Genomic DNA, 15896 nt, shown 5'->3' with positions numbered 1-15896 from the left:
CCGGCACTGGGTCTGTGCTCTACCTGTCTTCTGAAAGAACTAGTGGAATCGATTTTTAATACATTTGTGTTTCACCCAGTTGATCTATAACTGGTGATAATAATATCTATTTTTTAGAACTATTATATGATGACATGAGATAAGGAATATGGAAGTCTTAGGCCAGAGTAAGAACCAAATAAGTAGTGGCTGTTATTATTATTTCCTGAGAGTCTGCTGTGTGCTCAGTCCCATGGTCAGCCAGGCTGAGGGACATGCTGAAGATAACAGGACATGAAGCCCTTGGCACAGTGACAGTGTTCAGTGAGCACCTGTGACCACGTGTCATCACCATTGTCATTCCTATCATTGGTATCATTACTGAGAAAGTTTTATCTGGAACCAAGGTAGCTAGTAGTCAGAAAAGGATGCCACAACAGAGAAAGCCAAATACAACATGACGAGGCCTTTGCTCCCTTTTTGATATGTTTGACTGAAGAACAATCAAACGAAAATGCCGATTTCTCAGGGTAAAAGCTAAGATGGGATTCCAAGGTAGTGAGTGGGCAGACCTCAGTTTACTTCCATCTCCATCACGGAACAGAAAAGAGACAAAGTCAAAATGCCAAAGAGGGAATTAAAGGCCATGGTAAATGAAGCAATGGGAGACAGTGGGAGGCTCCGAGAGCCTGTGAAGTGTGAAGCGACAGGATTCCGCAGGACAGGGAGAAGCATGCCACAGAACTGGAGGACACGCCGGGTCAGGGTCAAGTCGTATCTGAGGGGCCCTGAGGAGAAACCGTCATCATGAGCAGAAGCCTAGGTACAAGCAAATGATCTGAATTTCTAAGAGGAAGATTCCAGAAATATGGCTTGGTGACTGCAAAATCCTAGGATTGATTCCTGATCCCTGATCTGTGACCTTCAGAAAGGGCAATGAGCATCTCATAGCTTCCCAGCAGTGCTACAGGTAGACCCTCCAGCTACAGCATATCTTTCTCCGCATGGGATTGGTCACAGGACCCTACGGAGTCAAGAGCTGGGATTGTGAAGATCAGCTCTCAGTGAAAACGCTGTTCACATTCATTGGGAATGAGGAAAAAGTGAGGGAGAACATCTGGAAGGTCAGACAGCAAATGCCAGGAGTTCAGCCCAGGTGATGTCTATAAAGTGCCTATAACAGCACAAATAGCTAATATTCATGAACAGTATAATGTACCAGGCACAATTCTAAATGAACTTGAGTGTGTGACAGAGACCAACCTAACTCTGCACCTGATTAGTACATGACCTTAGGAAGATCACCGTTCATCTGTGGTTCCCTCAATTATATCTACCTCCCTGGAGCTTCTTAAATGAGAATACTCCCAAAAGTCCCTGCTATTGAACTTGCCCCATGATTGCCTCAAAGGGGAGTGTCCTTGCTATTGAAAGGGGGATTTGAGAAGTACATGTCAGAATAGAGAGGCTGCTTTGCCCAGTAGGAGAGGTGGGGGGGCGGGGAAGACACATGTAGGAATGAATAAGGAAAAGGAAAACCCTCCATCACTTCCCCAGGGACCCTTCCTAATTCACTGAAAATTCCATCATGGACACTGCAACCTTGTTTCTTCAGGGCTCTAGCTGTGTCTCCCCCACCCAAGAATAGCTAGTTTGCAAGAAGGACCTGAAGCCTTAAGTGTCTCTGATTTAATCCAATGCCTGCTGCGACAACAGCTCCGTTTGGACAGCTCATTTCTGCCCCCACATCCCATTAGAGGCAAGCCCTTGCTCACCTCCATTTGGCTAACGAGACTGGCTTTGTGCAGGAAATGGAGGCTATTTACAGTAAATTATTCAATTAGAACCAGGAGTAAGCGGGGTCTGCCATTGTCTAATGGGCCATTTGGGGTACAACTCAAGGCACATCTGTCAACACCAGAGAGACAGGAAATACTGTGGAAAGGAATCAGCTCCAACAGCATCACTAGGCTAGGTACAGGAGGAGGCAACAGGGGTAGAGAGGAGTGGGACCACACAGACGTGGCTCTAAATCCTTCCTCCAAGACTGTGCATAAGCAACCAGATACTTTATGGACTCTCATTCCCACGGGAAGCACATCACCCAAGGAAGCTGCCACCCAGCCCCACTGAATGGAAAAAAACCTTATGAAATTTAGAGAGTTCTGGTTCCCTGGAGGAAGCTTCAATGGCCCCTCACAGCTGTCAGGCAATAGAGCCCAGCTAGCAGGCAGAAAAGACCTCACAGGGACTCACAAAGCTGGGTCTTATCTCCTCCAGACCATGAAGACCTTGCTGGACAGTACAGACCAATTCCAGCAAAGCACAGACAGGGTGCCAAGCCTCCACCCGATGATCTAGACACCTCTACTTTCTAGGACTCACCTTGAAGACAACAGGCATCTCATCTACACAAATACATTTGAGAATTTGATAGGGGTGAGACTACAGCCCCCAGGGAAAATCCAGACAGCCTTCCTGGGGGATCTCATATTGTACTCTTGGAGCATTATAACCCCCTACCTCATGGGGTTATTTTAAGGATTAGATGTAAAATATTTAAAATTGTTGTCGTTACTATTATTACAGAGGGAAATTTCCAAGGCCCCTGCAAGTTATAATGCTTGACCTTTGGCTTGTTCAGATGAGGAAACGGCAGCATAGAGGTTAACACGGACATATGGAGTCACATTGAAAGAGAAGAAGAGACTGCCCAAGATCACACAAGCAAGCCAAGCCACACCTGGGATGAGCACACAGGTTTTCCTATCTATAAATGTCCCCCTCATCCCCTGGAAAATCTTAAATAGGGTTTGCCTGGGAGAAACCTGGAGAGACCGACCAGGGCCTTGGAGTGGTTTACCATGGAAGATCAGTGGAGCCGCAGCTCCCAACTGTAAATCAGAATTATTGTGCTTGCTTCTTATCTTTGGTGCTGGTTATCAAGTCTAGGGAAGTAGAGTGTGGACAAGCAAATTCAAAGGTCTTGGTTAGATACAGCTCAGCCCTGGGATGGGACAGACAGGTTGACTCAAAGGTGCTATGAGTCCCCAGAGATTGGAAAGAAGGAGGCCCCCATGTTCCAGTACCATTCGTCTTCTAAATGATTCCTAGTTGTCCAAGAAAACCACCCGACAGCCTCTTCTGAAGGTCAAGTGTGGCAGTCCTAGGAGAAGGCTCAGGCTCCTGGAATCAGGAAAACCATAGCTGCCCCAATGGTGTGTCTCAGGATGCCCCTCTGGGGCATCTGACTGCCCAGCTTCCAATCAAGGGAGCTCCAATCCCTGAGTTGCACAGGAAGCTGCATTTACTGTTGTTCTGGGAGCTGGCCCTAAGCTGAGGCTTTTCTAGACATCAAAAGAGAGAAACTAATGCTCAGACCTCCAGGACCTTAGATGGAATGTAGCCCCCAAGGGGACTTGGCTGGGCCTTTAAGCCACTCTCATCCAGAAGTCCATTGGTTAATAATATAAATTCATGGGTCAGAGTTCCCAGGTTCAACTCCAAACTCAATCAGGTATTAGTAGTGTGACCTTTGACATTAATTTTATTTGTTTTTAAAATGGGACATATAATAAGTATAAAACGAGAATTCTGTACACATCCGTGATGAAGCACCACGCAGTGGGTGATATAAAGATTGGCTTCATTTTTCTTTCTGTAAAAAAACATCTAGAAACAGGGAGGCAGCCAGGCAGAGGTCATTCTAACAACCACTGAATTCCAACTATTCAACTACTTTTTCCTCTTTAACTTTTTAATTGTCTCTTCTTACATTCTAACTTTCCCTGATATAAATGTTCGCCAACTCCTCAAATGTTTCTTAGCTTCCATTTGCAAAAGCAAGAGACCTCTCCCACTGGGCCCAGGTCCCATGGTGCTAAAATTAACAATCAGTATACTTTAAGTTAATGACTTACTGGTTGTGACTGCCACGAATAGACATAACTCTCAGATAAAGGCCATTAGAGAAAATTGAATGGCTCCAACGTGGTGAAATTTTGGATGCATCCTATTTCATAAATCACACTCAGAGGTCACATTGGACAAGCTCTTTCCCTCCCTGAGTCACGATGAGAGCCCAGGTTGGGTCTGTATACCCTTGGGAAGGAGGACATAGGAGGGCGAATTGTACAAGCTCTAACGGTTTCATGAAATTTTACTTCTGAAGCCATGAGCAGATGAAAATGCTACATCAACAATCATGATAATCTGATCCTCTCTAATTTTATTTTTTCTCCATATCCTCCAAACGGGTGTTTTCACAATAACATTGAGAAAGTGGCATGGTAAGGTCATGGAAATCTATGAACCAATCCCAGTTTTGTCTCTTACTAGGCCTCTCTGACTTTCAGCTTTATCACTTGTAAAACAAACAGAACCTATTCTCAGTGTTCCTAGAATCACCCAAGATTATGTAGCCTGAATGATACTTCAGAGCAAGTTAATTGATAATATGAGAAGGTATTTTGATCCAGAAAACTAATGAATGTTGCCATATAGAAAGTTTTATGATATCTTTGTGCCTAATGAGAGATCCATTTCTTATCCAGACTTCAGGTCCAGAGATCTGCTTCCGACCAAAGAGGATATAAAAGAAGAACACATTAAATATGTTAGACAGGCACAGAGCTGCCCATGGAAGAGATTTGATCAAAACCCAATACATAGAGACTGCTATAGCCTAAATGTTTGCATCCCCTTTAGAATTCATAGATGAAACCTAATCCCATGTTTGATAGTGTTGGGAGATTGGAGCCTTTAAGAGGTAATTAAGTATGAGAACAGAGCCCCCATGGATGGATTAATACCATTCTATTAAGGGTTCAGAAAAGTAGATTGTGGATTCACTCTCCTACCCCTTCTACCTTCTGCCATGCGAGGATCCGTCCTTCCTCCCCTCTGGAAGATACAGCATGAGGCACCATCTTGAAGACAAAAGGGCCTCCCCATACATCAGACCATCTGGCTCCTTGATAGTAGACTTCCAAGCCTCCAAAACTGTGAGCCAGTAAATTTCTGTTCATTATAAATTACTGAGTCTGTGGCATTTTGTTATAGCAGCATGAAACAGACTAAGACAGGGAACATGTTTTGAATAAGTACAGACAAAAACATGGAGCCATTTCCTGTGATTAGCAACACTGACCCCGAAGAAACAATTAACTTCCCAGCTTACAAATTGTGTGACCAAAGTATTATGAGAAATTCAAATAAGAATCCAAACTGACCCAGAACCCTGACTCCGCCACAATGGTGAAGGGTTCTTACCAGCTCATTAGTGAAGGGAACTAAAGACAGAACCTAACCCATCTAGGGCCACTGTATGTATATAAACAGAATTAACCAGAATGAGAGCATAACACAACCATTCTCAACAAATCCTGTTGACATTACATCCTTAATGTTGGGGGAGAGCAAATGCCAGTACATAGCCACATGGTCCATATCTGACTATTTAATTTAACTATTTGAGGCACAGAAAGGATAAAACACAAAAAAACATCCCATTCACAGAAATTTGTCTTTTCAAGATTCATTTATGTCTAGTATGCCACACGTGACAGGAACATCTGAACAGTGCCTTCCATGTATCTAGCAGAGTGGGACCTCAATACTTGTTGGTTCTTCCCCTGTGGAATGTTCCATTGGCCTCCAAAAGCATTTTTCACTTCCATAATTCTATGCATTGGTCTTAACACCGAGCACATCCAGACTGAAATCCTGAATTCTCTTTTTCTATCTACAGTTAATACCGATGCTTCAAAGAGGCCTGTATGCACAGCCTAATCTGTACTATTTTCCCCCTCCAGAAAGGTACCTAGGAATAAAGAAAATTGTGGGGTCTTGAAGGGTTTAGATGGAACAGAAGGCGTACTTTCCTGATACTCCCTCTCTCTTCTGCTTTCTGCCTGCCAAGTGATGCCAAAACAGCCTGAAAGCCACAATAGGAAAAAAGTGAAAAGAGGAAAGAAGATGCATCTCGAATCATAGCTTGGAAGAAAGCCACCCAATCTGCATTGGTCTTTGGAGTAAGCAAGAATACACCCAACATGGTAAGCCACTAATGGGCTGGGGGTTGTTTGCTGCACCTAGTCTTAACTAACCTAATTGTAAGAATTGAAGTTAAGGCTAAATTTAAGGCACTCATGAGTGTGCTAGACACAGGAAAGTTGCTTTACAAATACAGGTTCATTTTCCTTTATGCCTCAGTCTTGAAGGATATGATGGGATATATTGTTTTTCTAGACCCTTGGCTTCCTGGACATTGACTGCAGCTCACCTACAATAGCCAGTGTCCAAAAGTTGGTAGAGCAAGGGTGGGCTGGAATGAACACCTATAAATACTTAAAGTCCTTCAAATTTGAGACTAACAATCTGATTCTTGACACTGCCTTTTCTGCTTATGTGCATAAATACCTAAAACTTACACTAGTCATATCACTCTAAGGTTCATTTTTTTTTTCAAATTTTAACATCTGAAATTTGGATTATGTTTCAATCAATGGCATTTTGGCATTGTGTCATAGTTTATTGAAACCATATTTTCTTTCTTTCTTTTTTAATAAACAGGACATCTTACAATTAATGGCATCTAAATTCAATGAAGTATGGTACTGGGCACATTAAGTAGGTGCCAATGAACTCTTCTAAAGTGTTTCATGTAAATAAATGCATTTATTTGTTGAAAAATCCAAAATAATAAGTACTACTATTATCTCCATTTTAAAGATGACCATTAACAGAGACCCAGAGAGGTTCATTAATTTGGTCCAGTGCACCAACAGATGGGTGAAGCCTCTGCCTCACCTTAGAGTCCTCCACACCATGTCATGATTTTTCAGCACCTAATTTTTAGTTGACAATTAAGCCGTCTTCTTATAGAGAAAATGCACATGGGATTTTGATTTCCAACAATATGGTAGAGCGGGTAATTAAAAATACTTCTTCATGAACAACTTTAAAGGATGGATAAAGGTATCTTTGTTATTTTAAAAGTATATCACTGAGCTGGCAAAAAATACAATAAATCTGGAGAGGCTGAAAGCAAAGCAAAGCAGGGCCAGGAAGATTTCCCCCTGAGAATGGCTGCTGAAAGCCACATTCCCTGAGCTTCTGTTTCTTGTGTGTACAGGGGACATGCTAGACAAAGCCCAGGGACTTCCCAAGGGGAAGAATTAAGTAAACGTCAAGAAGACCAGAAACTCCATGTAAGGTAAATGAGAAATAAGCCTTCTGTACTGAGGGTTAGCAAGCAAAGCTGAGAATCAGTCTCCACAATAAGATCTTCATATAGGCTGTGGCTTGAATTTACATTATCAGTGTAGGAGGAGTCTCATTTAAAGAATTTATTTTCAAGAAATGAAAGAGTCTTGGAAGCGTCTTCAAGGAACAAAGGCTATAAATATAACTCAGCAAATCTGAGAAAGAACCAAGTAAAACTTCTATAAATTAAAATATAATAATTAAAAAGAAAAATTCATTGGAGAGATTAATCACAGCTCAAAGATGGGTTCGTATGTTAAAAGATAGAACAAAAGAAATTATCCAAAATGCAGTCCAAAGAGAAAATAAGAGAGAACTGAAGCTAACACTAAGGAATATAGAGACATAGTCCAACAAGCACCTCATCATATTTTCAAAGATAAGATGATAGTCAACCAAAATGTCTTCAAATCCAGAAGTCACAATGAATCCCAAGCAAGATAAATACAAAAGATACATCCATCCGAGACCATTCATGGCACCACAGAGCACCAAAGACAAAGAAGACTTTGAAAGCACCCAAAGGAGTAAGGAAATGAAACCCGACAGGTGACTGCTGCACAGCCGTGGTGAAACTGGGCAAACAGGAAAATGTCTGGTTGCAGAAAGTGATTGTCCTAAAGTTCTATATCCAGAGGAATTCTCTTTTAAGTATGCAGATGAAGGAAGGCATTTTTAGAAAAGCAAAAAATCTCACATTCAAGGAAATTCTGAAGGTTTTGCTTCCGCTAAAAGAATAAAATATCAGGTGGAATGTTCCAAATATAAGAAAGAAAGATAAGCAAACTGACTTGAAACTATGTGGGTAAATTCAAACAAACTTTGATGACACATAACTATTATAATACCTCAATTGTGAGTTAAAGGGGAAGATAAGTCAAAAATATTACATATAAATTTAGAAACAAGGATGACTAAAGTACTCCAAGTGTCTTGCTTGCATGGAAGAAGAAAATAGAGATGTAAATTAACTTTAAGCTTGTTAAATGTTTATTAACGTCATCATATCTGGGGTCATCATATCATAACGTCATCATATCATAACTAAAAGCTAGTAGACATAGAGAAAGAAATATTCCCCTCAAAATATGTAGGGAAGAAAAATGTAAACGAGTAATAAAGGAAAAAAATCCAAGAGAAGAAAGAAAGCGTGAAGAGGGAACATCAATGTGTAATGGTAATCACAGTAAGGGGAAATGTAGCCAGTTACAAAGTTTATCAAGGTTGAATTATAGAGAGGGGAGATGGAAAGGGAGGAGAGAGGGGAGATATGATGGATGGATCCCTTGATCCTACTAAGTGTTGGCTACAAGAAATATCCCTAAATCCAAAGATCCAAAACAGTTTAAAGTTAGTTTACAAAAGTGCAGAAGCTAGACCAAAATAGGGGGGAAAAACTGGGACAGGAGGTATCCCATGAAAATAAAAAGAAGATCAATAGAGCAGAGGAAGGGGATGGAAGGAGGACAGGAAAGGAGAAGAACAGTGGAATGAAGTTGACCAAACTATGCTATGTACTTAGGAGAATATACCACACTGAATTTCACCCTTACGTGTATCTATAAAACACTATTTTTTTAAACTACGAATAAATGGAAGGAAGACCAGTAGAGAAAGGGGAACAGGAGGAGGGAGACAGGGAGGGAGGGGGGGAGTACTACGGACCGGAGGGGAACAAATTCTATTCCAAGCTTGTATGATTATGTCAAAATTAATTCCAATGTTTTGTATAAATATGATGCATTAATAACAATGCATTAATAATAATAATTACATTAATAATTGTATTAATAGTAATATTATATACATTAATTATATATGTATATCATAAAATATTTAGAATTATCTGTTGCTGGTGTACACTGATAATTCAAAACACACTTCAAGACAATAAGATAGAGCTAAAGAGATTCACTACATAAAAATTAAAAGTTCCACTCATCAAGTAGATACAATAATAAGGATAATTCTGAAATATGGTCTTAAGATAACTAGGGTAAAAACTGATAAAATTTCAAGGAGAAATGAACTAGTCAAGAATCACTATTGGAGATTTCAACACAATTTTCTCATTAGTTGATAAGACAAATAGAAAAATTATCAAAATGGCATAAAGGTTTGAATGACACAATTAAGTTAGATTTAATGTTTATGAACAGAATACTCTGTCCAATGTGTCAGAAATATACTGTCTCTTCAAACATTTTTTTTAAAACTTATATTTTAATTAGGTATATATGACAGCAGAATGCATATTGAATCATAGTACACAATTGCAGCACAACTTTTCTTTTCCCTGATTGTATAATGAGTTGGGTTTTAGTTGACTAGTTTCTAGATCTTAAGCCTCAGCAAACTTCTCAAGATCACTACTATAGAAATTGCAGTCTCTATCTCAATACAAATATTGCCATATATTTGGATATTTTGAAACAGACATATCATAGGTCAAAGAAGAATTGATAGCAGAAATGAGAGAAAACCTGAAAGACTATGAAAATGCATATGTAAATATCTCCTAATACATAAAATAGAATTAAAAGCAAAAATCAGAGCCTTAAATGCTAATTTAAGCATTTCTAATTTAAGAAAATTTGAAAGCTAGAATACAAAACTTCTAACAATATTAGCAATTTTAAGAAGAAGAAAATAATTTCAAAGAAAGTATCAGAAGGAAAAGAGTTAAGGTAAGAACAAACGCTAAACAAAACACAAAACAAAAATAAACACAAAAAAAAATCCAGAGTTAAATTTTGTTTTATGAAAATATGAATAAAGTAGATAAACTTTTGGTAAGATCAGAACAAAAAGAAAAAAAAAACATTAGTATTAAAAGACTTTTGTTAAGAGAGCAAAGAGAATATTATGCAAAACCACTACAAACAAATGAACTAGATAAGATCCTTGAAAAATACAATTTTCCAAAATTGACTCAAGAATAAATAGACCTATAAGCACTAAATGAATTAATCAATAGTTTAAAATCTTCCCATCAAGAAAAAGTCAGGCCCAGAGAAGTTCATAGATAACTTCATGTCAACAAAGGAAAGACGAAGCTACCCAAACTCTTTCAGAGAACAGGAAAAAAGAGAGCACACCTCAAGTGATTTTAGGAGGCCATCATAAATCTGATGCCAAAACTAGTCAAGAACAAAACAAGAAAGGAAATATATAAGCCATTCTCATATAAATATGGAAGAAACCATATTAAACAAAATTAGCAAAAAGAATCCATCTGTAGATGGAAAGGGTGATACATCATGGTTTTACTGGGTTTAGCTTAAATCACAAAGTTATCATAACACTAAAAAATAGATGAATAAACTCATTATGTAAACAGGTTCTAAGAAAAAAAATTTACCACAATTTCAGTAGATGAAGAAAAAAATTGAAAAATTCAATAGCCATTCATAACAAAACCCTCAAGCAAACAAGGAATAGAAGGGACCCTCCTTAAACTGATTATAGAGCATCTACCAAAAATAGCACAAACAACCTAATGAGGACACATTGGAAGTATTTCCTGTGAGATCAGAAACAAAATAAAGATGCCCAGTTCTCACCAACTTTTATTCATTATTGTATTAGAGACCTTAGCTAAGATAGAGAGAAAGAAAATGTATAAGATTACAGGAGAAAAATCAAACTGTCATTTGCAATAGTTAAGTTTTCCCCAGGGTTGGAACATCTGCGCACACATCTGGCTGGCACATCTGCCCTTGCACACAGCCAAGGGGTGGGGGTGAGGAAGCTGGCCCCTGCTGTGCTCACTCAGCCACACACCTATACAAGGCTGAGTCCACCAGGCAGTCCACTAGGCAAGCCAAGTGTCGTGGGTCTGTGTCCTTCCAGATGCAATACCTTTCCCTCATTCTTATAAGAATGCAATATAAAAATTGTGCTATGAATGAATAATTATGAATGCAATGCATTCCACTATTGTCATGTATGACATAAATAAATAAATAAAAGGAAAAAAAAGAATGCAATATGAACTAGCCTTTCACCCTTGTCTATGTAGAACACCCCAAAGCATCTACAAATAAATTATTTTAAATTATAAAGGATCTTAGAAAGTTTGCTAGAAATGAAGATGCAAAAGTCAAAGGTGGTAGGGGACACATCATATACCCTGAAATTTAAAAGAGAGGCCATTAGAAGAAGGGAGGGAGGGAGGAAGGGAACAGGGAGAGACCAATCATTGATAAGAGCAGCAAAAGACATAAGGAACATCAAAATGAGTCAATGTGCAAGCCCCTTATTGAGGAAGCTGTAAAACATTACAAAAATATTTCAAAGAAGGCCAAGGTAAACAAAGAGATATTTCAGCTATATGAAGGATCATGCATGTGACAAGAAAATATCAATTCACTATAAATTTATCTACAGATTTGTTGTAATCCTAATCAAATCCCCATAGGATTTTTTCCTAAAATTTGACAAGTTGAATCTGAAATAGATAGGCAAGATATTCCTGAAAAAGACATTAGGGGGACTTTTCTTGCCAGATACTAAGGCTTTTCCTAGTAAATACAATATGAAGTTGACCTGGAGTAAATTTCAGGAACTGAATGGTAGCCTCCAAGATAGACTTCATTGTCCAATATGAAAACTGGATTCATGACAAATGACAGTGACAGATTTGGAGCTTACACACATCCCAAACCACAAGCAGAAGGTGAATGGAATTCGGGGAATAACAGCAGAAGATATTTACCACCATTCCTGCCTGTCTGAGGGGAAGATTCCTCCTGCCCACACAGCTGCCCCAGGCTCGCTTTCCCCCAGAGCCAAGATCTGGCTGGATTGAGCCAGAGAGAAGCTTGTTAAGAGGGCTACTTAATTTAAGAGCCCCTTTCTGCAGTCAGGAAAAAAGAAAAAAGAGCTCATCTCGAGGACCAAACAGATGACAGCTTCTAAAAAAACAAGAAAAGGAAGGTTAATTAGGAGGTTAATTGATTAAGGGCCGGGCCAGATACCCACTACCCTGCTAAAACAGCAGACCTCACACAGAAGCAGGGGTAAAAGAGAGACTAGAGGAACTACTGCCACCACACCCTTTCCATATTCAGGCATAGGGCCACCTAGCCCCTCACTACTGGCCTGGATGGGGCTGCCCCAGGCTGAGTACTCAGCCCAACATAGGACAGGTCTATAGTGAACATAACAACTCCCATCCCATCTAGTCTTTATGCTGCCCTTCCCAAATCTAAAGGGTGACACAAAAGATCACAAACTGATGGCCAAGAAACCTCCAGCCTAGTCTCAGTTTTGCCAGTAATGATCTGCGTCAAGTTATTTTATCTCTCTGGGTCTTTTTGCTCTAGGCAAACTGGGGGTATTATTTTATATATATATCTGGCACAGTTGTTGCAAAGATCAAAATATAATAATAGATGTGACAGTACTTGGTGTCCTTATATGAGGCAGTGAAAATACAAAGGCTTGGTTAAGGAAAATGGTCTCTGGAAATAAGAGTCTCTTAAAAGACCCAAAGGAATGAATTTATACAGGTGGATTTTTAAGCAGTGAAAAATGAGCCCTGCATCAAACAGAATCTGGAAGTCAGGGTCCTAACTAAAATTCCTGTTGCCGTAATATAAGCAAGAAACTTAGAACGTTATAGCAAGACAGGGCCTCAGGAATTGTCTTTGTCCAGCCCTGCAGTTCTACGAAAGGAAAATGAAGTCCCGAGGAGGCAAATGACTTACCAAAGTCACACAGAAAATTAATAGCTGATCCCAGATCAGAACCCCAGTTCTTCTAAGTCTCTAAGGTCCTGTCTGAAATCTAGCTTGGTCCCCAGTAACTACCTTGGACATCATGATCCCCACATCTGAAGAAAACACCACTGCCTTTTCTGGAGGTAGATCAGGGGACACTTACTTTCCTGTGTCTACTGGTTGTTTGCTCACAAGAGGAACTCACGCCCCTCTGTGTGGAGTCCCTGTAGACCCTAGAGCACAAGGCAGACTAGATGTGTTGGCCAAGAGCTGAAGAGTCACTTACCCCACCCCGACCTCCAGCACTGATGCAGACCCTGGGGCCTGAGCTGGCAGGAGCTGTGGCCCTCATTCCACAGACTCTTTGGGAAAGTGTATCCCCCACCAGCTGTCCCATCTAGGACCCTGAATACACGGAGGGGCCATGCCAAGGACACATCTGTCTGAAGTTTGACTTTTAGGTCAAAGATTTCTGGATGCTGGGGAAGAGACTGCTTTTACAGTGACCTTCAGCAACTTGGGACAGCAGGGGAACAAGTAAGTAGGTCTGGTAAAGTACCCAGAGGCCCAGGCTCAGGCCAGACTAAGCCCCAAATGCACACCCTAAGTGCCCACTGGAGGCTGGGAGTCCCCCTGTAGACTGCATTCTCTCCAGCTGGGCACAAGATTTCTCCTCTTGCAGTGGCTTCAGGGAGGACACACCAGCCCCTCTCCCACACCAGCTTTCCTCTCCCTCTCTCTCTCTCAGTAGGCACCTTCATGGTAGCAGGCCCTTTTAACCACATGTGTTCATGGCCACCAGTAAGACTTTGCCAGAGTTATGAATATAAGTGAGTCCAGAAAAAAAGCGGTCACAGGCAAAGCCATATGATTGCCTAAAGACCCAGAGCTGGGCTCTGTCCCCAGCCACAGGCAGTTCTTTCTGATCCCACAGCTGGCCAGCTCTGAGGCCAGCCTAACATCCTGTCTTGGTCTAGGTCAAGAGGGGAGAGAGTATGTTCCTGGGGGTCAAGGAGAACATCTGTTCTGTATCAAGCTCCAGGAGGTGATAGAGAAAGCAATGAATAATTTCCCCTCCTTAGAATTTCCTCCTCCATGGAGAGAGATATATAAATGCATAATTAAATAAAATATAGTGATTCTCCCAACACAAGTTCAATAAAATGTTTGACCTTTCTTTGCCATGAGCACTCTATCTGGTCTTGGACAATATATGCCCTTTCTGGAGGCCTCCCATTTCCCATCTGTAAGAGGAGAGGGCTGGGATAGAGGAGCCTCTTCTCTGGATCTAATATTCCTACAACCCAATGATCTCCCTCCCCCAGAATTTTCCAAAAGAGTCTTGATCAGAAGCCAGACCCAAACTCTTTCTCCAGCTTGCTCCGTCCCCAAATCCAGGCTGTTCTGTGTTCTTTGCTCAAGGGTGCCTTTAAGTTAAAGGATCCATCTGGGGTTTGTCCCGTGACATCCACTCCCTTTGGCTGGTTATATGAGCCATTGCATACCTGGCTACAGATCATCTGGGGGCCACCCCCACAGAATCCCCGCTGGACATAAATCCAAGAAGGCTCACTCAAGGCCACAGTCTTTCTGCCCTCCCAGCCCCCAGCCTACCTCTCCTCATGCTATCTGTTTCAGCCTTTTAAAATACAATTCTCCTTGTAATACCCTCTCCAAAACCTGTTATGTGTCCCTTAGTCTCTGTCTCAATTCGGGTCTGGTTCCTCAGCCTCCCATGGCTCTCCAGGAAGTCTTCCTGCCCCCCCCCCACCTCTCCTTAGCATTGCCATCCTGTACATAACATGTTCCTTAAGTTCAAGCTTCAAGAAAATTGTCCTACTGTCCTTCAGGACCGACTTTCCCTCCTGCCCATCAAGATTCCATTTAAATGTGAGCTCCATCCAGAAGCTTCCTGCTTCCTCTGACCACCCGCCACCACAGGACTCCTAGAACACTGAAGTGTTGATGGCCCTCCTCCTAGGCTTGCTGGACCCTGCCTGGCTTCATGGCTGACCATGACCTCCTATGGGAGCCTCTTGTCTCCAAGATAGGGCCAAATTTCCACAAGAATATGTCCACGTTGGTCATTGTCTGATGCAATGCTCCACATGTAGCAGGTAAGGACTTGTTAGAAGCAAAGAAGAGAACTGAACAGATCACTTGGGGACAGAAGGAACAGATGAAAGTGATGAAAGGCCTCAAAGGCACTGTTACGTGGACTTTCACACAATAAAAACTAAATGAACCGGTAAATGAATGTAAAAGTGGACTTGATCCAAATCACCATCTTCTGTCACTTAAATTACTAAATAGACACCTCAGTCCTCTCTCTTCCTCCTTCCCACAATTTATCATCTTCATAGCAGCCAGAGCACATCATTTCTATGCTCAAAATTTTCCAATGGAGACCAGCGCGCCACATCGCCCACTTCTCGGCCCCCCTCTGCCTGGTGCGCAGCTCTGAGAACCCTCAGCAAAAGGTCTGCAGGTGCGCCTACAGGTTCCAGTGCTGCCACGGGCAGCAATCAGAGAATTCAGCAGACACAAAACCAAGTAGATGATGTTGTGGACAGAATGACAGTCAACGTGGACAAAATGTTAGAAAGAGACCTGATGAGCTAGGTGACCCTGCAGATGCATTGCAGACGGGAGCTTCTCCATCTGCGACAAGTGCTGCCATTGAAGAGAAAATATTGGTGTAAGAATTACAGGAAGTGGGAAGTAGGGATTAGCATTTTGGTTGTCATTATTGTCATCATCATCCTATGGTGCATCTCTTAATGAAGACCTGGGGAAACTCAAGCCTGCCGTCTTTAAGAAGCCTGCCGTCTTTAAGACCTTGACTTAGAACCTGCTATATAATCCAGCTTACCTACTGTTATTTCCAAATGATTATTTTTGTTAGTTCAAGTAAAGTTTGGTTTCTAG

At 41.2% G+C, this 15896-nt stretch overlaps 2 protein-coding genes across 6 annotated transcripts in view; one reads left to right on the top strand and one right to left on the bottom strand.

Annotated features, from left to right (window-relative positions):
* The window catches only part of Insc (INSC spindle orientation adaptor protein), a 313322-nt gene that overhangs the window by 285103 nt on the left and 12323 nt on the right, over positions 1-15896 (bottom strand). The window lies entirely within an intron of this gene.
* On the top strand, positions 602-15829 carry LOC107156484 (vesicle-associated membrane protein 2-like). Its single transcript, XM_048787868.1, is given in 5 exon segments — positions 602-739; positions 5729-5796; positions 15332-15576; positions 15579-15645; positions 15647-15829. Coding segments are annotated over 5 exon segments (621 nt in total). The 3' UTR covers positions 15750-15829.

This window comes from Marmota marmota, unplaced genomic scaffold (assembly GCF_001458135.2).
Source record: "Marmota marmota marmota unplaced genomic scaffold, marMar, whole genome shotgun sequence".
In the NCBI taxonomy this organism is placed as follows: domain Eukaryota; kingdom Metazoa; phylum Chordata; class Mammalia; order Rodentia; family Sciuridae; genus Marmota; species Marmota marmota.
This window is presented reverse-complemented; position numbering and strand designations above follow the sequence as displayed.